This window comes from Rutilus rutilus (assembly GCF_951802725.1).
Source record: "Rutilus rutilus genome assembly, chromosome: 12".
NCBI classification, from domain to species: domain Eukaryota; kingdom Metazoa; phylum Chordata; class Actinopteri; order Cypriniformes; family Leuciscidae; genus Rutilus; species Rutilus rutilus.
Window position 1 is genome coordinate 5,002,540 of NC_140217.1, and position 24,424 is coordinate 5,026,963.

The window sequence follows — 24,424 nt, forward strand, 5'->3', positions numbered from 1 at the left end:
ACACTATCATTTATTATTTTATTTATCACAGAGTCACAGTGACAAATCTTTAGATTTTGTTTTCATTGAGTCATATATGACATGACAAATATATTTTAGTGTGAAACAGGACTATGCATGATACAAAAATAATAATACAGACAAGAGTGTCCTAAACATAAAGAACATTAGAAGAATACAGGGTTACGTCACAAAATAAAATAATTGTATTAATTTTAATAATTATATACACACACACATATGAGTTAGTATATACTTGTAAGTACTTAATTTTTTGAATATATATATACATATATATATATATTCAAAAAATTAAGTGCTTGTGATTAGATTGTTACATTTTAAAATGCTCTTAAACTAATTATTTTTTTATTTATTTTTTATTACACAATGGCAGTAAATTATTCATAATTCATTGATTGTCCCCATGCTATCACTTTTTTTTTTTTATCTTTTAAATTTCCTTTCGAAAGAAATCCTACTGCTCTAATTTAAGTACCCCCTGATATTTTAGGTCAATAATAAAAGTTAGATAATACTAATAATTATTATAATAATACAATTAAGTTCACGGTTGTCTGATGTCGGTTAATGGTCGCATGCCATAGTATGTATGAAATAAATTCAAATGACACAAAAGTTGAAATGTTTTTTAAAGAAACATATTTCCACACAGTGTAGCAAATCTGATTTGGTGCTGCCTGCACCTTTAAGAAACTCTCCGGTAGTGACCGTGTGCGGCGGCGTGCTCTCGCGAGATCTGCCCGCGAGAGTAAACAGTCGCCATTTCTCGAAAGTAAGAAAGCAGAAAGTGTGGCGGACAGTTCGTTCACATCGGCAGAGAAACCAACCCCAACCAACTCTTAAATTAAACACCGTATCTAAGCTCTCAGTTACCGGCTGTCTTCCCCGACTGCTGTACAATTAGATGTGATATTCCAGCCGGAGTTTATGAGGGCGGTGAGTGAGTGAGTGAGTGAATGAGGCCTGACAGTACAAACACATTACTATATCCTGACTAGACTACAAACTCACTGTTGTTGACCACTCTCACAGGGGCACAGCTGCAGAAAAACAGCCCTCCCCTGAAAAATGATCATTGAAAACCTCGATGCCTTGAAGACATGGCTCTCGAAGACTCTTGAACCCATGTAAGTGATGCACTGTGCATTAAAATGAGCCTCGCACATTGATGCTGTATAATTATTTTTACTGAAATCTTCCTGAATGTCAGTGGGTTCAGTTTTATGCGACTATAACGGACAAATGCATTGACTCATGATTTAACTCTCTTTTTGTATGTTCGTTTTTAAGTTGTATTGCAGTTAGTACAACAATATAGTAGTATTAACTATAAGCTTGAATGCTAAATGCTTGAATCTGGTTTTCTTAGTAGTTATGAGTTACTAGCAGTTGGTAGTTGAGTCTATTGTACAGATTATTTAAATTTGCTGTAAAGATATTGTAGGATGTCATATCAAGGACAGAACTGCATTTTGCACTCTTTATGTGCAGCTGGAGATCATTTAAGTGAAATCTTCTAACTGAAGTATATGTATCTGTCCCGCAGATGTGATGCTGACCCTTCTGCTCTTGCGAAATATGTGGTTGCCTTGGTGAAGAAAGACAAATCCGAGAAGGAGTTGAAAGCACTATGCATTGACCAGTTGGATGTATTCCTTCAGAAAGGTACAATCCAATATAATGTTCTGAAGATGTGCAGTTCCCTAACTAGTTGGATCATGTCAAGGTGGTTGTTATTAATAATCTTCTGAAGTTACTTTGATGATATTCGGCTGACAGCTGCTTCACTTCCATGCCACTTATTTCTCTGTTTATATTGCTGCATTGTCAGAACCGAACCCTTGATGTTGTTAACGTACGTTTGATTTTGTTTTCAGAGACACAGATATTTGTGGATAAACTTTTTGAAGCTGTGAATGCAAAGAGTTACCTACCTCAACCAGAGCAACTGACTTCCGCAAGCAGAACTGAACCTCACCAGCGCACTGAGAAAGATGAATCAAAGAGAGAGGAGGTAAAAAAAAACCAGTCCTTAAATGATGATACACTACCAGTCAAAAGTTTAGGGTCAGGAAGATTTGTTTTTTCTTTTGAAAGAAAGAAATACTTTTATTCAGTAAGGATGCATCAAATTGATCAGAAGTGACAGTAAAGAAAAAATATCTTTCAAATAAATGCTGTTCTGAACTTTTTATTAATCAAAGAATCCTGAAAAATGTATCATGGTTTCCACAAAAATATGAAGCAGCAGAACTGTTTTCAACATTGATAATAATCAGAAAGTGTTTCTTGAGCAGCAAATCATCATATTAGAATGATTTCTGAAGGATCATGTGACACTGAAGACTGGAGCAATGATGCTGAAAATACAGCTTTAATCACAGGAATAAATTACATTTTAAAATGTATTCAAATAGAAAGCAGTTATTAATGGTACTTCACAGTTTTACTGTTTTTACTGTATTTTTGATCAAATAAATGGGTGAGCATAAGACAACAACTTTCAAAAACATAAAAAAATCTTACCAACCCCAAACTTTTAAAGTTTTATTGTGAAATTTTACCTTAGATGTCTCTTTTCTATTGTGTTTGATGGTTTTGATTATTTTACAAGCAGCTCAGCCGAGATGAGGATCGAGAAAAGAAATTCACCCGGAGAATAAACCACAGTCCTCCGTCTAGCTCCAGGTACAGCCGAGACAGCAGGTGAGACTAACATTATACACATTTAACTTTCCCAAAATGCCTAGCACACACACTAATCTGTATTTCTATTCTATTTTAAATGAATGTACAGGAGAATAGATGAGCGCAAGAAAGATGACCGCACCAGGAAACGAGAGTATGACCGTAACCCACCCAGAAGGGACTCGTACCGAGAACGCTACAACCGCAGAAGAGAACGCAGTCGCAGTTTCACTCGGAGTCGTAGTCGCAGCTGGAGTAAGGACCGCACTCGTGACCGAGACCGAGAAAGAGACCGGGACAGAGACCGGGACCGCAGCAGATCGCGAACTCGCTCACGGACTCGCACTAGGAGCAGAAGCAGAGGTGTGACGGCACTTTACTTTGGTGGTGATAGTTATTGTCATTTGAATTTGTATGTGTACACTTGATATGAAATAGTGCCACCTAAAACTATTTTAAACAGCATTATATTTTGTAACTCGTATTGATATTGACTGCATGAAATATTTTGACTTAAATACTTTAACTAAAACCAGTCATTTTAGTTGAAGTGTTAAGTAAAAATGTTTTTGAAAGAAGATTCTTATGTTCACCAAGGATGCATTTATTAGATTAAAAACACATATTGTGAAATATTACAATTTAAAAATCATTGTTTTCTATTGGAATATATTTTAAAATGTACTATTTTCCTGTGACGACAAAGCTGAATTTTCAGCATCATACTCCAGTCTCCAGTGTCACATGATCCTTCAGAAATCATGCTTATTTGCTGCTCAAGAAACATTTCTAAAGGAAAACTGTTTCATATTTTTGTGAAAACTTTTTCCAGGATTCTTTGAATAGAAAGTATTTATTTGAAATCGAAATCTTTTGTAACATAATCAAAGTCTTAACTGTCACTTTTGATCAATTTAAAGCATCCTTGCTGTATAAAAGTATTCATTTATTACTGAAAACTGACTCCTTTTAAACTGTACAGTACTTGCATACAAATCTCACACTACAGCACCATTTACAGTGCTTGCTTTTTTTGTTTTTCACGCTCCTGTTGAATGCTCTTCTTGCCTTTCTAGAGCGAGATTCTGTAAAGGCAAAATACGACCACAGCCGCCCTGAACGTCAGGAGGGCCCGACCACCGATGGCTACACCGCCACACCTCTCACTCCTGGGACCTCCTCTGCTCATTTCCCAGTGCCCACCCTCAGTAGCACCATCACTGTCATCGCTCCCACACACCATGGGAACAACACCACTGAGAGCTGGTCAGAATTCCCACAGGACCACACGCCGTTCATCAGAGGCGGACCACCAAGGAAACGCTGTCGTGATTATGATGGTATAGAATTTTGAACACCCTAATCGGTGAACAGTGTTCACAGATTAACCATCTTTCCTATGTCAGTAACATCCTGATTTGGTTGTCTTGACAGAGAAAGGCTTCTGTATGCGAGGAGACATGTGTCCTTTCGATCATGGAAGTGATCCAGTGGTGGTGGAGGATGTTAATCTTCCCAACATACTACCTTTCCAGCCACCGCCTCTTCCTGGAGTGGATGGCCCACCTCCTCCGGGTCTGCCGCCCCCTCACTCACTCCTGACTCCACCAGTGAACCTCAGGCCACCTGTGCCTCCACCGGGCACCATGCCTCCCAGCCTTCCGCCTGTAGCAGGTGTGACCCTAAAGTAACACTTTACTTGAAGCCATTATACACACAGTATAAGTAGCATTATAAGTAATTTCAATGCATTAATTTAGCTTTCTAATGCACCTAATATTGCATTGAATGATCTTATGAATAATTGTAACCACATTTATAATAATTTTCTATTTATCGTAGCCCTTTATAAAGTGTATTTCATTAAATGGCAAACAACCAATTTCAGATGTAACAAGGAATCTGAAAATGCTATAATGCATTTTATCTTTGGTCACAGTAATTTATAAAGAGATATAATGCATTAACGTACATCATGAATACCTTTATAATACCCCATTACACGTATAAGTATGATACCAAAATATTTCACCTGGTCTAGATATTTCAATATCAAATATGTGAAGAAAAATTTGTTTTGAACATTCTAGCATGGAAACCTATTCTAGTAGACCTCTACAATAAAATAAAGACTTTGAAAAAGGGCATAATAGGTCCCTTTTATTGTTGAATGTCTTTTATAAATGTTCTGTTCCTCTCTCTCAGGTCCTCCTCCTCCTCTTCCGGCCCTGCAGCCCTCTGGTATGGACGCTCCTCCGAACTCCATGACAAGCTCTGTGCCGACTATAGTCACGTCAGGGATCCGGCCTCCGATCACACAGCCTCCACCACCCCTGTTCACTTCAGGTTAGTGCTCATAGATGTGTCATGTCTAATACAGTGATTGCTTGACTCTGAAGGTGTTTATGTAGACTGTCATATCTTGAGCCTGAACTTATATTAAGTGACCCATATGAGGATATATGTAAATTATGACTGGTTTTGGTGAAAGAAACCTTGATTAACGCTAAGTTGATGGACAAATAGATGAGGAAAAACACAACACTACAATGCTGTGGAATATCTCAGAAATAACGTATATCCAGCCTGCCTTCAGTTCAAAATAAATTCTATTGATTACGACTCTCTTGATAACGATCTATTGATTAAAGTTTTTTTTTTTTTTTGCTTTATAAATAAGTGTTAGATTGTGGTCAGCAGGCATGAAGACGGAGATTCAAAAACAAAACAGGCTTTACTAATAATCAAAACACTGAATGAACGTGCAGGAGAATAACGCAAACCACACAATGCATAAATGAGAACTGACCAAGAACAACTGAAACACAGGGCTATATAAACTGGGTTAGAACAAAGAAAAGTAAAGTAGACATGTGAAACTAATACTCAAACAAGGACATAATCAGTAACCAATGAAACAGGAACTAAAGGAAACAAACAGAATGTCAACATAAGGGTCCACATAACAGAATGTAAATCTGACAATAAGCTTGTTGGTCTATTGTTATATGTATAACAATTAGTTTCCGATCCTCGAATCTGACTGGACGAGGCTTTCTAAAACTGCTGATATTTCACGAGTATCAGCACTGCTCGTGCATTTAGACAGGTTGTCAGTCAGTGCAGGTTACGTTATTACAGCAATAGGTGGCGGCAAGGGACTCGGGTTTGCACTTTGCCGACGGTCCCTTTGGAGTTGCCTGATCATAGAGACCAATTTATATTATAAAGCTCGTTTTGAGGAAAATTGGGTTGTAGCTCGTTGTCTACATTACTATGATTGCAAATAGGTGTCATTAGTGTTTTTACAGCGTTTAGCTCACGAGTTATTGATCCGGGAAGTTCGAATCTGTGAATATATTGCCAACTTTACTGAACTCCTTGAACTAAGCACTGACCGCATGTCTTTTAATTTGAGTTAAGTTAAAACGCTATGAACCGCTCCATTGTTAACATACGGAGCTCGGAAACACTGCCAGCGGGACATTAAACAGGAAGTGTTTGTCCGAGCTCACAACAGGTTTTGCGAGGGAACGCAAAGTTTTTCGGGGGAACGCAAAAGATTTAAAAAATATATTTTTTCCACCACCCTGTCCCTTTAGGTGCTCTTGTTGCTTTCTTCTTATAATATCAATGCTTAAAACCGATGTGCTGCATAATATTGTGAAAACCATCATACATTTTTCGATGAACAGAAGTTTTAAAAGAGCAGCATTTATTTAAAATAGGAATCTTTTGTAACATTATTGCTGAATAAAAATCTATTCATAAAAAAAAAAAAAAAACATACTGACATCAAACTTTTGAATGGTAGTCAAGTCCCTTTCAAGGAAAGTCTATTCACTCGGTGGCCGTATTTACCTATTTCAAGCATCCAAGAACAAGTCCTATATTTGAATGTGGGAATCTGAAAACTCACAATTAAATAACATATTTCAAATCAGCAACAAAATCGTACATGAGCTGTCCCATAAATGTTGTTTTTATGCTCAAATAGTGCCAAAAAGGCTTATTTTTCAGGCTAGACCAGCTAGTGCAGTCCTAAGCGCAAGTTTCGGGTTTCTTTGGGAACCGGAGCTTTTAACGGCAGCTGCAGTGATGCAATAACTTTACCTATCAGAGATCTGTTCTTGTCGAAGGCGGGACATATCCCTCCATATTGCATGTTGCAGTTTCTCTCATTCTTCAGTTATAGGAGTGAACCGTCTTCACATATCCGTGTCTTTGATGGTAGTTTACATACTAAATAAATAAAGATGCTGATAATTGTTTTGTTTTTTTAATTATAGCTGTTTTTGTTATTGATCTGTAGACTCATTTGAGCCAGATGTGTATAATCCTGAAGCCCCAAGCATGACCTCGCGGCCCATGTACAGACACCGAGTCAACGCTCAGCGGCCCAATCTGATTGGTCTGACTATGGGTGAGGTGGATCTGCCCCACAGAGGTAACCGTGAGCACTGGCCTCTCTTCATGAATATAATACACTTCCTATTAGATTTTCTTATCTTTTAAATTCCCTCTTTGTGTGTGTGTAATTCTTTCAGAGAAAATGTCAAACAACAACAGCACTCGGATAGTTTTAGAATCAGACTCCAGGAAGAGAGGAGCAGGACCGCATGATGGAGCAATTCTTGCCAAGAAACCCTGGTTTGACAAGTAAGTTGTTGTTATAAACATTATCTACATAAACAATTAACGAATTAATTTTTGTTTCAAAATGTAAATATCAGCCCATGATTGGTGCATTTATTTAATTAAATGTACCAATATGTTACCTCTGTAGCCTCTTAATTACATATGTTGCTGGAAATTTACAGTGTATTTACAAAAACTCTCTCTGCAAATGCTTCAGTCCAAATATCAAGTTTATGCACCTAAATAAAATAATCATGATTTTTTTTTTGGTGCAGTTTGTTGCATGTTTGGGCTGTTTCATTGTTTTTTGTTTTTTACCTTGTGTATATATTTTGAGACGTGTCCCTTTTACTCCTCAGACCAAACTTCAACAAACCCAACCACCACGGCTTTCAAAGAAAAGTGCCCTACTCTGTAATAAACACCAAACTGGCCATCCGTCAGATTCCTCATGAGCTCAACAACATCAGCAAACTTAATGAGCACTTCAGCAAGTTTGGAACCATAGTCAATCTCCAGGTACTGTAGATCAGATAAGCTTGTGGTTAGAAGTCAACAGTTGTGATATGTTGATGTTACAGGCTTATAGGCATATCTCCTCTGTTTCAGGTGGCGTATAATAATGACCCAGAAGGGGCTCTGATCCAGTTTGCCTCCCCTGAAGAAGCCAAGCGGGCCATGCAGAGCACAGAGGCGGTACTCAACAACCGCTTCATCAGAGTACACTGGCACAGAGAGGACACAGTGGAACACATGCACACCACGCCACATCCGGTATGAAAACCTCCAGTAAACATACTATGACTTGGTGTAATTGAACTACTAGAACTAGTGGTTGAGCAATATGGGGTTGATTAGTGACCAGTGCCACTAAAATATATATTTAATCACAATTTGATTTAAAGATGGTACGAACTAACATATATTTATCACAAATTGATTTAGTAACACAAACACACACACACACACACACACACACACACACACACACACACACACACACACACGTGTATAAATAACTACAATAAAATAAACACACATACAGTACCTGTCAAAAGGTTAAAACATTAAGGTTTTTGAAAGTAGGCTGCATTTATTTGATAAAAAATACAGTAAAAACAGTAATACTGTGAAATATTGTTACAATTTAAATGAACTGGTTTCTGTTGTAATTTATTCCAGTCATTTATATAGATCAGTGCTCTGATTGGATCTTGGGCACAAAAAAAAACTTGATCTAGTCATCTGTTATTACTCTACTATATATATATATACACAAAATAACACATGCACAATACATGCAATCACGTCAGTACAATTCATATTTATTTTACATAAACTAAAATCACTTTTACACAATTATAGAATGTTTTAGAATTAAAGAATTTGTTAAACACATCATGAATAAAAATGTAAGTAATTAAACACTATAACGAACAGTTCACTTAGTAATCGTCCATGGCTATATATTAATGGCCCATTAATTACAACCAATGCTGCATGCATTAATACCTCTTTCCACAACACAAAAAAACTTTTATACTGTTTGCATTACACATCCCTTTGGCTTTTTAGGGTAAATTCTTACAATATTGTCACATGATCTTAATGTGCTGGGCATGATGTTTGCCCAATACACTCAGCAGTGGTGCTTTTAATAGCAGATGGTTGCAGCTGCAAAATCTGATTATAGAAGCCATGTTTGTTTGTTTGTAGAGCGTACAGTCTCACCAGGAGCCTGCAGGAACCACACTGAAACAGTCAGTGAAAGACCGGCTCGGACCCCTACCCACAGCTCATCCTGAGCCCTCACAGGGTCCCAACGTCCCTCCACAGGTGATTGTGTTTCTGTTCATGTGGATTTGTCAGGCTGTAATGTTGTTGGATTGGCTTTGTCTTCCATGTTGTCTCAGATCTCAGCATGTCTGGTTTTCTGTTCTCTGCAGAATACAACCAAAGCTTCAGTGAAGGAACGTCTTGGCTTCGCTAAACCAGCTGGCGTTGGAGGAAAGGTTTGTTTTGTTTTGCACAGCCAGGCTTTGTACTGTTATTATCTAGTCTAGTCCACAGTTCAGCTTACTTTGACATGTTTGTGTAGAATATGTTCTGACTGTTCATTTCATATTGTGAACCACTGGCTTCTTTTGAGAAACTTCTAATTGTTTATATGTAATGTAAAGCTTTTTATTTTATTTTATTTTATTTTATGTCTTTACAGGTCATTTCCACATCACATGGCCTGACTAAGACTGTTTATAACCCAGATGCACTGAAAGCTGGCCAGAAGGGGGTGCCATTTGGGACTAGGGTCAGCACTGAAGATGCCCTGAAAAGAAAACAGGTTTGTGTAATTGTGCTTGTTAGTAGCTTGTTTTTGTATGCTTGTTTTTGAACTTGTGTTTGTGAACTCTGGTTCTGTTGTTCTCCACCAGGAGGCGCTGAAGCTTCAGCAGGACGTCAGAAAAAAGAAACAGGAGATTTTGGAGAAGCACATTCAGACTCAGAAGGTGCGTCATTAATTGTTGCCCTTTTGTCTTGTGCATATGTTATATTAATTAGTTACAGCAACCAAATATTTTTTTGAACAGCTGTTTTTTTTATTCAGCATGTACACATTAAATTGATCAAAATTTTACTTTTTATTCATCAGAGTCATGGTTTCCACAAAAAAAGGAAGCATCACAACTGTTTTCAATTCAACATTGATGATAATCAGAAATGTTAACTTGAGCAGCAAATCAGAATATTGTGACACTGAACCTTCACTGAACATATATTTCATTTTAAAATATATTCAAATAGAAAAGTTAACCCTTACCCTAATGGCAATATTTCACAATATTACTATTTTTACTGTGTTTTGATTCAGACCAAAGCAAGACTACGTTCAGACTGCAGGCAAATGTGGCCCAAATCAGATTTGTTCGCTCGCATGTGATTCAGATCTGTTTGATCTCATGACAGTGTGAACAGCTAGCCTGGAAATCCAGACCTAAATCTGAAAGATTAATGGTCTGGTATCGACTAATGAAAATCGGCCAGCTCGAGGGGCGGCACCAAGCATGCATTTGAAAATCTCACTGCACGCAATTGGATAACACTACGACCAATCACAACAAGCCCCATAGGCTTAGCTACCAGCGGAGCTAACTGGTAGATTAGACTCTTGCCGTATCCGGTCGGCAAAACAGCAAAAACGCTCTTCTTGCAAAGGAACGATTCGAGCGCCGTCTTCTGTTCCTCTTTTAGATAAAAAGCCAAGTCTAACTCGTTCATTGTAGCGGCCAAAGCCGTTTCAAACAACTGGTGTTCATCCAAAGCCATCTTGCAATGTTTACTAATGACTTCGACGTCACAGCGCTGTCGTCATCTGTTTAGCTCGCCTCTGGCCCGCCTATATCAGACAAGGTTCCCACGGGTCCTTGAAATCCTGGAAAGTTTGTGAATCTGAAGAAGAAAAAAGTTCAAGGCCCTGGAAAGTTTTGGAAAATAAACACACACAGATACACGTCCTTGAAAGTGCTTGAATTTATTTTGTGCAAGAAGTTTTCTGGAAAAAAATCCATATTATTCCCTCCGGTCCGCTAATGTGTTATTTCGCCAACACTTCGTGGCCTATGCACACTAGCTTGCTTGATTTATGCTAGTTTACGTGCAATTACGCATTACGTTAAGTGTTTCCCGCCTGAGGTACTTTGTGTTGTACGTTGCTGTGACGTTCACGCTCTACTACGATGGAACCTCAATGTTTGTTGCTGGACACAACAAATGTGTTCCCACATCAGGTCCTTGAATTTGAGGGTATTGGTCCTGGAAAGTCCTTGAAAGGTCCTGGAAAGTCCTTGAAAGGTCCTGGAATTGAAAGTTAACCAAGGTGTGGGAACCCTGATCAGATAACCCGATGTGATTGGTGCAGCTCGGATACAAGGGCATATTTAATGAGCATCATGACTCGACGCCAGAGTAAACTCGCTGAGCAAATTCATCTTGTGCTCTCGCGAGAACTCTGGATTTCCAGGGTAGTGAACCGCACAAACCACATCTTATCTTTTCAATTCCGATTTGTGCCACTTCCATATGTGGTCCTGAATCCGATACAGGTCGGATGTTTTGCAAAGCAACCGCAGTCTCAACGGTCACATCGGAATTCGTGTGACTTTTACGTCACTCTAGAACAACATTCGTCACAGTTCTGCGCTCATGGGAGTCACTTCAAAAGATTTTACATACCCGAAATTATCAAGACTATTGCGAAAGGTAGTCTGTAGGAGGACAGTGATGTGTCAGAGCTCACAAGTATTACAGTGACAGCTCTATATACAAGCAAAACGGTATCATAAATGTTAAAAAACGCTGCTCTTTTTTTGCATGCTCGTCTTTGTTTTTGTTTTTTGGCTTCTGCAGCAGATAACACTATACATAAGCGTGTAATCTTACTTTAATTTTCTCCATGTTTACTTCCGTATGACAGCGTGCTGCTTTTCGTCTTTTTTTTTTTTTGGCTGGGGTTTGCATTAATAACTTGTGTGTGTCATATTCAGCTGCTGATATCTAAGCTAGAGAAGAACAAGTCCATGAAGGTGGAGGATAAAGCTCTGATCATGCAGACCCTCACCACCCTCACCAACAGCATCACCAAACTCCAGGAGGAGATAAAAGGACTGTCCAGTGCTCATGTCCTGAAGACCACGCTCAAGAGCAAAGCCCAGGTACACACACACACTCTAACAAAACATGCTGATCAAGACATGAATTGTCCTGCATATGTATATCCTGATGCATGTCCATTTGCAGGCCCAGAAGGAGCTCCTGGACACAGAGTTGGACCTTTATAAGAAAGTACAGGCAGGAGAGGATACTGCCGAACTCAAGATCAAATACACTCAGCTGCAGTTAGAGGTATTTCACAAGGAGACGACAACTCCATTCTTCACCTCACTTTGTGGTTTATGTCTTGTATTTATAGCTAAAATGTATATCTCTGTATATTTTTCCAAGACAATATTGAAAATATATCTTGATACTATCTTGCATTTGCTCTCAAAACATTTAAAAAGGTATTACTTTTTTGTTCCTCATGAAAAAAAGACATGGTCTGGATAGAACAGCGATTGTACCAGTATAGAAAAAAAGTGCAATCTTTCTACAAAAAGTGGTGGTTGTTGCAATAACAAAGCAAATTCTTTAATGAACAAAGAAACCCCTGAAGAGCAAATAAGCACATCACACATTACATAGAACAAGTAGCAGGTTTATTAGATTGCAAGACTTAATTCACATATATATTTTGACTTGTAGTATCTAAAAAATATATAAATGTGTTTTTGTTTTTTTGTCTCATTGCAATGGTTATCACTGACAACACATGGCATTTTCAAATTCAATTTTACATTTTATATATGCATGTCAATCCATACACTTTACATTTAGGATGTAAACAAAGCTGGCAAAGAACACTGGTTTTGGTTTATTTCTTATATTCATTCTCAGACCTTCCACCGGGTGGCAGTACAGTGCTACTTAAACTCTGTAAGCTTGTATTAGATCTTTTCTTTATATTCAGGCTGCCAAAAGGGGGCTTTTGACCTCAGGACGTGGGAGGGGGGCTCACTCCAGGGGTCGGGGGTCCATGAGGAGCCGCGGCCGAGGGATTCGAGGGCGCGGGAGAGGAGCTCCAAATCACGCTGTGGTGGATCATCGACCCAAAGCTTTAGAGATCAGCGGTTTCACGGAGGCAGATCGAGTCGACCTGCTGCCGCACTTCGCAGTGAGTATCTTTAAAGGGCACGTTGCATCACACTGCTTATGAGAGATGTCTTTGACTCATAACCACTTTTCCCACTAACCTCCAGCAATATGGGGAGATTGAAGATTGCCAGATGGAGGATTCTAGTCTTAGTGCCATCATTACGTACAAAAGCCGCGCAGAGGCTGAACAGGTACTAACATATTCACACACATGCATATGTGCATGTACATGTACGCCTTCATGCGGACTCTAAACTTCCACTCTGTTCCTCAGGCGGCCATCCACGGCATGCGGTTAAATAATCAGGAGCTGCGTTTGGCCTGGCACAAGCCCACGGCCTCCCTCAACACAACAGACCTGGATGAGGCTGAACCTGAGGATGAGGAGGTACGCCCTTCATCACTGTTCACTTGAAGTGTATTTGGTCAGTTTTTTTTGTAGCTGTTTGTATTTCTTTTATTAGGTATGAAAGTAATGTAACTGTATGTATTACAACATAATCATTTTTGCGTGAAATTAAGCAAAATTGATGTACACTACTGCTCAAAAGTTTGGAGTCAGTAAGAATCTTTTGAAATGTAATAGTTGTATTCATCAAGGATGCATTTAATTTAGCAAAAGTGATGATAAAGACATTTACAATGTTATGGAAATTTCTAATAAATAGCATGCATCACAGTTTCTTCAAAGTATGAAGCAGCAGAACTTTTTTCAACATTGGTAATAATAATAATCAGAAATGTGTCTTGAGTATCAAATCAGCATTTTAGAATGATTTCTGAAGGATCATGCGACACTTAGGAATTGTCTTCAAGTACATTTTCAACCATATTAAAATAAAAAATATATTTTGATGCTATAAAAATATTTCACAATATTACACAATAGTTCCATTTATGCCACTTGGCCGCATAACTAATATAAATCCGAACTTCAATTTCCGCGCTATATGCAAATTTTAGTTCACGTCAACGAAAGCAACAGATATGAGCTGCATTTTATTTATCATCAGCTAATTTCAAGATCAAAGAGTGCAATAGGAGAGAGAGCGGCATCAGCACTGGTAAGATCATCTAGTCTCACTTCTGTTAATGAAGATGATTGTGTGTTGAGCGTCTGCGACTTCATTTGCGGCAGTTTGTGCATTGGCTTGGTGAAGAGATGCTCAGCTACTCATCTGCACTGATGCATGTTACAGTAGCGCTGTCATATCTGGCTATAACATGTCATATAGCCTATAAACACGCTCTCACACGTTTATTTTTTTAATATTTTTGGGAGGAGTCAAATTTATATATGTTGTTTCAACAACCAGATGCATTTGCACTCGTCCAGTTTCGTCTGGAATGCATCTCAGATCACTCTAAAGCGTTTCGGAGGGCATTTACACCTGGTCTTCTCACGATCGGATAGCTATCCGATCAGAGAAAATGCATGAAGTGACCAGGTGTAAACGGGCCCAAAGTAGCCAATACATGTCATGCACACCTGTGACCACACAACCTTAGAATTACTTTCTATTTTGGGAAAGTTGTGATGTTTCTTAGCAACTGTAAACATTTTTGTATTGCCTACAACATACTTTAATAAATACAGGACACATGCCACTGTATATTTTCGTTTTACTCCTTGTTTCATTGTTGTTATTGAGTGTAAATAACAGTTCTGATTACATAGAGCCAGGGTCCGAAATTAACACCCGCCAAGCGCCAAATGCGGGTAGATTTTCCGTTTGGCGAGTAAATCTCAAAAGGCTATCCGCCACACTGGCGGGTGAATGTTCATACCAAAATATGAAATATTCAGCGCGCTCTTCTGCCTCTTAACGCTCTCATCTGTTGACGGCGCTGAGGAAAAAGGATATGTGAAGCTCCCGCCACTGGAAGAAGCGTTCGCCGCCCATTTGTGTCCTCCCACTGCTGGCAGTTGGAGAGCAAAGGCCACTAAGCTGTGCAGAACGTCTCCATGGCCGTTCTTTTCTCGAGAAAAGGAGTTTTCCCATAGCGTTTTCAACGCAATACTCGTTCCCTTATCTCTCAGGGAACCAAGGTTACGTAAGTAACCGAGTACGTTCTGCCTTCCCTTCCACATGAGTCAGGTAACAAAACTGACAAAAACATTTTTTATTTCACCCCAATGATAGTAATATTTCATATATTTCTCTCATTTTGATCAATATATAGATTTGTTTTATAATATAGGCTACATTTCAAATTTTGGTCTGGACAATTTTTTATGTTTGTATTCAACATAATACCTTATTATCTCAATTAAATGTACTGAAATGAATGTATATGTGACAAAAAAAGGCTGTTTATTATTTTGGCTGGTGGACTTTTTTCATCTACCAGTCCCTGTGGCAGGTGAGCCAAAAAGTTAATTTCGGACCCTGCATAGAGCTCACATATAGAGTGAATGTACCCATGGTGTAAGCACAAAACATTTGTACCGTCACATGGTATGTCACGTCACTTAGACCAGCAATTTGTGACTTGACCACCTGGAAAGGTTTCATCATTGAGCATGCATTTGGTTCTGAGTGTGTTTTCTGATTGGTTACAGTTTCCAGAGGATTCGCTGGTGGACGATTCCCTGCTGCAGGACGATGATGAGGAGGAAGACGATAACGAGTCGCGCTCATGGCGTAGATGAAGATGAAGTCTTCTGTCCAGTCCTGCTGCACTGCACCACTCTTGAGTTCTGTGTTTTTGAAATGGTTGTTTTTAAAATTCTAATTTACATTTCATTCGCTTTTTTATTTTACTTATCAAACCTGAGCAGCACATAGAGAGCATCTGTCAAAAGGCTGTGAATTTGAATAACTGAGTTGTGAAATTTCATGAGTAATTTGGTTTTTCACCCTCATCGATTGTTTTGTATCGTGTCAACATTGATTAACTTTTTGCTCTTATTTTTAGTTTTTTTTATGGTCAGTATGTTGACCCAAATTTCTTTTGAACAGTTCTGGAAATGTTACAGTTTGAAAGTAATATGGAGAATGTTTCAATTTCAAAGACCACAGTAGAGCATTTTTGAAGCATTGTTATGAAACATGTTGTACGCTTTCCTTAGTATAATCAGCCTGATGAGGATGTAGCTTTTGTGTACATATTTTATGTATGAATTTTAATGGTTTGTATGAATTCTTTGCTTCTGAATTCATCACCTGAGTTTAATTTTGAAATGTAAAAAAAAATAAAGAATTGAAATGGTCTAGAAAAAATAACAGCTGCAAAAAAAAAGAAAAAAATATTGAGAGCTCTGCTGCAAAAGCAGCATTGAGAACAAAAAACAAAAAAAACTGAACAGCTGAATAAAGACCATTTCAAACCCCCACCCCCAAATCCTCACAAAAAGAGCAAATTTCCTAAATTCACCATGCACTACAGTACCAGCAGGTATGTAGCATGAACAGCATAAAATTAGGTAAGCAATATTATTTTAATATATTATACATTTCTTTTGAAGTCTTTTTTCTGTTTTGGTGACTAACTGTAACTGTTGTGCATTTCTGCCCATTAGGCCATGTGTGATGATGCAATAGCAATACAATTATTATGGATGAAGGTTGAACTACATCGGATCACCGAAACATAACATGTCGGTATGGATTTCATTGCGTTCTTGATGGCCTCTCTCTAGTTTTTGGACATTTCATTGTCAACTTTTGATAAAATTGCCCACCTATTTTCCCACAGGGACACTAAAACCTGTTTTTACAATATTTGTTGACCCTTGATGCCATCGCACCATCTTGGTTACTTGTATCCGGCGCCCCCTACAACCTCCGAGCATCACATTTGCATAGTGGAGAACGAATTACCCAATCAGAGCTGTGGCAGTCGGTGATGTGGCTCTCCCACCTTGGTGCCTGTCATGGAAACTCAGCTAATTGTGAAGAATTGGATTTGCACTTGGAGTGTGCCATGCAGCTCAGCTTTACCCCACCAACTAAACCTCGCCCCGGCCCAGCAAGGGGGCCCTTAAGTGGACGCGATCCCCCTCCTACACGACCTCATGCTGCAATCTTCTCCCAATCCCCCCTCCATCCACGGCCGGGACCTGATGTCTCACCAGCGCACAGGCCTAAAGTGAGTGTGTGTGTGTGTGTGTGTGTCCCATTCCTCCCCTAGTTAAAAGTTGACCTTTGACCTCTATACCAGTGTAATATAACATTTTAATAAGCTTTGTTGGGTCAGTTAGTGTGTCGTTACTATGGAGATTTTCACGGTGTGAGGGATGTAAATCGCGATTCTTAAATAGAGCTATTTAATCTGAGGGACTCCCGCAGACTGACTACTCTGTAATGAAGTGATGTATTTTTTAAACTGGGACTCATCGTGAGCTGCGAGTCCATGAGGCGAATGCGTTTCCGGCGGGATAAACCACGTAATGTGTTTACCACAGAAAACGTGGGCTAACGAGTTTATAGCGTGTCGGAGAGCTTCAGCTAACGCGTTTACATTGGCCCCGTCATTTGTAAAGACTCTTTAATCTGTAATTTGTGTCAGTAAGATAAATGGGTTTATTTCTTAACCGGTGAAGTAAATGATGTGTTAGAATGGCATCGAGACTTATATTGTTAGTCTCCATCTTGCATATTTAGGTCATTAAAAGGGATAGTTCACCCAAAAATGAAAATGGTCATTTACTCACTCTCTAAATTTCTTGTTTCTGTTGAACACAAAAGATATAATGAATGTTGATCAAGAACAGTTGATCATATTCATTGACTTCCATAAGAATATAATCTGTTGTTGTGTTCAGCAGAAGAAAGAAACTCATACATGTTTGGAACAACTTGAGGGTGAGTAAATGACAATTTTCATTTTTGGGTGAACTATCCCTTTAATGTATTCGAAATCATAACTTGTCCTGCTTATGTGAATTTACATATAACCCACATTCAGTTCTGAAGTCTCATTTATTCGTTTGTTTCATTAAAATGTGCTCGTCTTTATGGTCTGCGATGGGTGACGGTGGCCTCCTCCTGCCCAACCTCTCTCGTACCCTCTGCTAGTGCTGAGAAAGTCTTTAATATTTTATGTGATCACGAGCCTCTATAAGCAAATTTCAGTCCCCAGCAAGTTCAGCCAAAACATGATTAATTTAGTGTTTATCCCCGACATCCTTTTAAAAAAAACAAACCCCCTCGGCCAGACGTGCAGAGCTCAGTTTGAGACTAAATCTCGAACTCTACATCATAATACAGGCCTGAGGAGAAATCTATGTGGCCGCATTTTCTTGTTTGGATATCTGAGAAACAGGAAGACTGAGTTTCCCTGAACTGGGTTTCATGCCACTGGGCGGCAGTCGGTATAGACAAAACAAATGCCACTGCTTGCAAGAATGCATAATTTATTTTTTCTTTTGGTAAAATGATCCAGTAAAGCAAGATGAATGGTAGACAGGAGTACTAGCTGCCATATGCAACCATGACATCACTGATTTGACACACTTAAAATGCTTAGATTACTTTTATCAGTGTAAATTACTTATAGTAAAGTATAACCAAGAATACATAGTATACTTAAACCTTTTAAAGGATTACTTTGTCCAATGTCCTCATGTTGTTCCAAATGCACAAGGCTTTTCTTCTTCTTTTTTTTAAGCACAAAAGAATATATTTTTATATGGAAAGACATGAGGGTGAGTAAATCATAACAATGATTTTAATTTTTGGGTGAACTAACCTTTTAAGTCCTTACAGAACCGTTGCAATGTTGTTCTCTGTGTTAATTTTGGACTTTGAGCATTCAAAATTTCTACCAGCAATGCATTGAACTAGATATGATGTCACTCTCTAGGGCTCCTGTATATAATAATAAATCACAAATGATTTGCGTTCAAAATCGATGATTGCATTCAAAATCTGGAACATTCCTGCCACACTGCAAACTCTCAGCTTTAAAGTTTGTGCGGTTGCACTTAAATGTGTATATAAAGGTGTCCTATACAGTGTAATTATACAATTACAGTAAAAAAACTGGCAGATGTGGTTGGCAGAAAATAAAAATAAAAAATACAGTAGGAACATTTGAGGTTTTACAGATTTGCAGTAATAGAAATCGTAGGTTACACTTTTATTTTAAGGTGTCATTGTTAGTGTAATTATATATTTAAGTACTGAGTAATATTAATTAGCTACATGTACCTACTATAGGGTATAGGGTACCTACTAGGGTACCTACTATAGGGTAGGATTTGGTTGAGGGTTAGTTGCATGTAATTATGCATAATTTACTGTTATTACTATGGTAAGTACATGTAACAAGGACGCTGTAAAATAAAGTGTTACCAAATCGTATTTCATTAACTGATAAAGTTAATATACCAACCTGTACTAATATTGGTTTTGTACCTTTGTAATACACTCTCATCACCAAATTTTTCTGGTGGTGGTTGTCAGTCACATGATTCATCACGTGAACAAGCAGCTTTTCCACAAGCCAAGAAGGTAAATGCTAACATATAAAAAGTGCACAGTGTCATTCATGCAAACCACTTAAACCAATTAACAGGTCTTTACTGTCGCATTTTACAATATTTTACAATAATTTTTTATAGTGCAATATTAACTGTATGTTCCTACTATAAGATTAGGGTTAGTTGCTTGTAGTTGTGCAAAATGATCTGTTATTGTTAAGGACATGTGACAAGGACACTAAACTGAAGTATTACCATTTGTGCTCTTTCAAATTGACTAAAAGTTCAATCTATGACGTTTACATACACTGTATATTGGTCTGCATATTCTCATCATATGCATTTGCAGATCACCACACTTGAATTTTTGTATGCCACAGAATGCTAACTTCGCAAGAGCTTTTCAGGTCTCCTGCAATTGCATGCGTATCATCTGTTTTTGACTCCAAGGTCCCCGTATGACCAAGACAATATTCAAAGGCCCTCCTATTTAAGTTAGCATGTGCTTCTGTTGTATTAAAAAACAAAAACAAAATACAATATAAATTTAACATTGTGCATTCTTATTTTTAGTTTTTTGGAGAATTTAATTAAGATCAATACAACTAAAATTAAATATGTAAAGTAAATGATTAAAATGAAGGTATTGAGGCACCCCTGGGCGTTTGCTGAGGCCCCCTAGTGGGACCACGGTAAAAGTAATTTAAGATGAATGAATTGCAATTTACAGAAGTATAATGAATATCAACACAGCGCTAGTAATGACAGATTACTGTAGTTGCGTTTTGCGCTTGCTTGTATTTTTTTTTTTTCGCACGTCTCTCTCCGGGTGAGTTGTCAAGAGTCTCTCCATCTGTCTCACTCTGTGGCGTCGGTAAAGGTGCTGACAGAAGCTTTGGCTGTTTGAACTTTACAGTGGCCTTGTCATGCAGACAACTGCCCTCAGCTGAACCACAAATCCCAGATTCCCCAGCAACATGGCAAAATTAGCTCCATAAATCAGAGGGGCTTCTGGGAATAGGCCCTGTGTTGCCAGGGGCAATGGATCATCCCAGATACTGGTGTCAGGGGTGCGTGAGTCTCGGTGCCACAGGACACGAGACCGCGGGCAGATCCAGCCGTCGCTTGTGTTAAAAATACTCCAGTGAAGTCGAAGAGATGTCTGTCAGTGTAAATATTCACGCATGCGTTCATGCAAAACCCTTTTTTTATTATTAAATATGCATTGGCTAGTGTGATGTCTTTTTTATTATAACTTATTAAAGCTCTTCAGTAGAGTAGATTTTGCACTGTTATCATTATGGCTACATTTGCAGTAGTTTGACCCCCCCCCCCCCCCCCCCCCCCCCAGTTCTTTGATTGATCTCTGAATGGCAGTGTGCAGCAAATATGCAGCTGTGCACAAATGTTTACATACCCCTTGCAGAATCTGCTAAATGTTAATATTTTGTACAAAATAAGAGGCATCATAAAAATTGCCTGTTATTTCCTTAGTACTGTCCTAAAAAAGGTATTTCACATAACGAATATTTACATAAAGTCCATAAGATAAAGTAACTAAATTGATAAAAATGGCCAGTTTAAAAAGTTTACTTACCCTTGATTTGTAATGTGTGTTGTTACCTGGATGATTCTCTACTTTGTTTGTGTGTGTGTTGTTCATGAGTCCTTTGTTCATCCTGCCCAGTGTTTTTCAGAAAAATCCATGACCAGGGTAAATTGTACTTATTTTGTCTTCTGGGAAATGTGTAACTATCTTCTGTAGCTTCTGAAGAGCTGTTCTAAATGAAAAAAAAAGAAAAAATTATGGCCTTTAAACAAAATTAGAGAAAATGGCCCTCATTTATCATTCTTGCGTAGAAACGGGCGTATATATTGGCGTAAGATTATGCTTACACTCCTCTCATCGCCTGATTTATGAAGCTGTGCGTACCTTTGAAATCCAGGTGTACGCAATACCTGCGCTTGATAAATGCCGCGGCTGAAAACGAGCGTCATTAGAATAACACGCCCCTATATATTCAAGTCTCCGCTCCCCCCACGCCCTCATTTTACGCCATGGACACACGGAAGACGGCAAAGAAGAGAAACTTCTTTGAGAAAGAGAAAGCGAAACCAGGGAAGTGGTAAGAAACCAAATTGATTTCTAGATTTTTATTATTAATGACGCTTATTGTTATTTAGAAGAAGAATGTCGTTATTATTATTATTATTATTATTATTATTATTTAAAAGAAGAAGAATGTCATTTTTATTATTTTGTCAGTCTGAATTTTTTTTTTTTTGGTCACTGAAAGCCTTTCATTACTAAACCCCGTGCACACCTGCCGGGCCTAACCCTGGCCTAACCATCGTTTCAAAGAATAGTACAACGGCGAGCGCGTCGAGTATAAACGCCTCGTCCGTTTGGGGAGGTGCGCGCGCAGTCTGCGGAGACTAGCGCTGCGGAGCCAGGCGAAAGTATAAACAAGGCTTGAAACGTCAGGTAAAGCGCACAGGCTCGCAACTTAAGGAATACATATGCCTACAATTCAAATGCTTTGGTAAAGTCACACAAATTAAACATTGAAGTCCATGTTGCACAAAAATAAACACTTAAGTTTATAATTACTATGTTGTTGTTGTTTTTTTTTACAGTGGGTCATAATATATCATATCTTTTAGTTTGTCAGTGCGTTGTGTGGTTTTAGAAATTGTTTTTCTGCGCATTCCCGCACTCGAAACGTGCGTACACCACCTCCTGAGCTGGCGTAGGATTTGAGCGTGCCGTACGCCAACGTCCATATTGATAAATCTCAAAGTCACCGTGGTTTTGGGTGTACGCCAGGTGTACGCTGGAAATTTGGTGTACGCACTTTTGATAAATGAGGGCCAATGTGTTCAATCTTGTTCAAAAGTTTTCACACCCGACTCTTAATGCATCGTGTTTCCTTCTGGAGCATCAGTGAATGTTTGCAGCTTTTATATGTAAACATCTGTTATGTGAAATACCTTTAAGGACAGTACTAAATAAGAAATAACATGACATTTTTATGATGCCTCTTATTTTGTGAAAATTAACTTTATGCAGATTCAACAAAGAGTGTAAGTCATATATTATGGAGCTTTAGCCAGAATGTTTTGTGAGTTGCATGTTTTCCTGCTCATTGCACAATACTCTGTGATACAATTCATCATTATTGCATCTTATTACATTGTAATTATGCAATAACATCAAACCTTTTGAACTAAACCTTTGCTGTTGATTTAGCTATTTTGCTGCTTTTATCCAACACTTTGATATTTCCATGATCACATTTTATTCAGAAGACAAAATAAGTACAATTTACCCTGGTCATGGATTTTTCTGAAGGATGAACAAAGGACTCATGAACAACACACACACACACACAAAAAAAGTAGAGGATCATCCAGGTAACGACACAATACAAATCAAGGGTAAGTAAACTTTTTAAACTGGCCATTTTTCTCAATTTAGTTATTTTATCTTATGGACTAAATACCTTTTTTTTAGGACAATACTAAGGAAATAACATGCAATTTTTATGATGCCTCTTATTTTGTAAAAAATATTAACATTTAGCAGATTCTGCAAGGGGTATGTAAACATTTGTGCACAGCTGCATATTTGCTGCACACTGCCATTCAGAGATCAATCAAAGAACTAGAGAAAAAAAGTGTCGATCTACTGCAAATGTAGCCATAATGACAACAACAGCGCAATATCTACTCTACTGAAGAGCTTTAATAAGTTATAATAACATTACATCACACACTAGCCAAAGGATATATATAAACCTTGTTGATTGTCTCTATATGTGTACTTCACTCCAAGACTGTCTTGTGTGTGTTGTGCAGTTAATGTTAACCCAATGATGTATTGACATTCTGATTTGCACAGATGTGACAGGCTGTAACGAAGGTTAAAGATGTCAATTTAATTATGGGTCAAAGGTCACATTACATTACAAACACATTCTGGAACCAAGATGACAGATTAGAATGATCTCAAGTCATTTAGGTTCCTTATGTTACCGTAACTGGAAGATAAAGAATATGGAGTGATGTTGGTGAAATTACATATTTAATTATTTTTTTTGATCCTGAAAGTTGACCAGATGTGACTTGAATCCTCTCTAAATAACTTTTTTTTTAAAAGCAATTAAATAATTGTCCTGGTTATTTCAGCAAGTTTTCAATCACTTGCTTTTGATTCCTAAGCCTGTTTTTGTCTGGATGCTATCTGCAAAAATAATTGGCCTCTGTTAAAGATCTCTGACCTTCTGTTGTTATAACGGTCAGTCCGACGCAGTTGGAAGGATCAATCCTGCTGCACTTCGCTGTTTTAAACTCCGAGTGGAAATAAAGAGACTGCATCAGGACCCCAGGGGCTATTCAACATCCCCCTCCACCCCCAAACACTGCTATCTGTAAATTAGCTGACTTTGTGACCCTGCCTGTAATTGCATTAGTTTATCAATGTAGCACGCAATTTATTATCTGGAGCAATAACAGCACACGCACACAGGACTGGTCTCAGTACTCACCTCACACGGTAATTAGAGAGGAAGGATTTCAGAAGACATGCTCTAATGCTTGTGTTTGAGAGTGTGCTGGTATACAGACCTGTGAGCACATGGATACACACACCAGACCTTTATTCACATCTATCTTTCTTTTATCAGCCAGGTGCCAATAATACAAATATTCTATCATCAATGGTGTTTGTTAAAGCCAGGTTCACACTACGATTTTGGCCGTCTGAGGCGCTGTTTACATCTGGTATTAAGATCCGATCGCAAGTGGACGACGCTAAATACAGGGTTTGAGCTTGTCCACTTTCGAACACTTCTAGAGGGAGTCGAAAACACATTCGACCGGATTGCTTTCGTAGTGTAA

General features: G+C 38.4%; 1 protein-coding gene across 7 annotated transcripts in view; it reads left to right on the forward strand.

The window, feature by feature from the left end:
• Positions 1 to 767: 767 nt before the first annotated feature.
• rbm26 (RNA binding motif protein 26) overlaps positions 768 to 24,424 on the forward strand; it is a 40,638-nt gene continuing 16,981 nt past the window's right edge. For 2 of the 7 annotated variants that reach the window (XM_084425719.1, XM_084425718.1), the window contains exons 1-24: positions 768 to 960; positions 1,057 to 1,151; positions 1,571 to 1,689; positions 1,902 to 2,038; positions 2,639 to 2,730; positions 2,822 to 3,075; positions 3,789 to 4,052; positions 4,147 to 4,386; positions 4,918 to 5,058; positions 7,025 to 7,159; positions 7,260 to 7,371; positions 7,710 to 7,869; positions 7,960 to 8,124; positions 9,067 to 9,186; positions 9,297 to 9,362; positions 9,569 to 9,691; positions 9,783 to 9,857; positions 11,892 to 12,059; positions 12,145 to 12,249; positions 12,914 to 13,117; positions 13,203 to 13,289; positions 13,373 to 13,486; positions 15,662 to 16,703; positions 16,798 to 17,190. In XM_084425719.1, coding sequence (XP_084281845.1) covers positions 1,093 to 1,151; positions 1,571 to 1,689; positions 1,902 to 2,038; positions 2,639 to 2,730; positions 2,822 to 3,075; positions 3,789 to 4,052; positions 4,147 to 4,386; positions 4,918 to 5,058; positions 7,025 to 7,159; positions 7,260 to 7,371; positions 7,710 to 7,869; positions 7,960 to 8,124; positions 9,067 to 9,186; positions 9,297 to 9,362; positions 9,569 to 9,691; positions 9,783 to 9,857; positions 11,892 to 12,059; positions 12,145 to 12,249; positions 12,914 to 13,117; positions 13,203 to 13,289; positions 13,373 to 13,486; positions 15,662 to 15,751 — 3,030 coding nt within the window. In that variant the 5' untranslated portion in view covers positions 768 to 960; positions 1,057 to 1,092 and the 3' untranslated portion in view covers positions 15,752 to 16,703; positions 16,798 to 17,190. Of the gene's footprint in view, positions 969 to 1,056; positions 1,152 to 1,570; positions 1,690 to 1,901; positions 2,039 to 2,638; positions 2,731 to 2,821; positions 3,076 to 3,788; positions 4,053 to 4,146; positions 4,387 to 4,917; positions 5,059 to 7,024; positions 7,160 to 7,259; positions 7,372 to 7,709; positions 7,870 to 7,959; positions 8,125 to 9,066; positions 9,187 to 9,296; positions 9,363 to 9,568; positions 9,692 to 9,782; positions 9,858 to 11,891; positions 12,060 to 12,144; positions 12,250 to 12,913; positions 13,118 to 13,202; positions 13,290 to 13,372; positions 13,487 to 15,661; positions 16,704 to 16,797; positions 17,191 to 24,424 lie in introns of all 7 variants that reach the window. The other 5 variants (XM_084425720.1, XM_084425722.1, XM_084425724.1 and 2 more) reach the window with 5 other exon arrangements.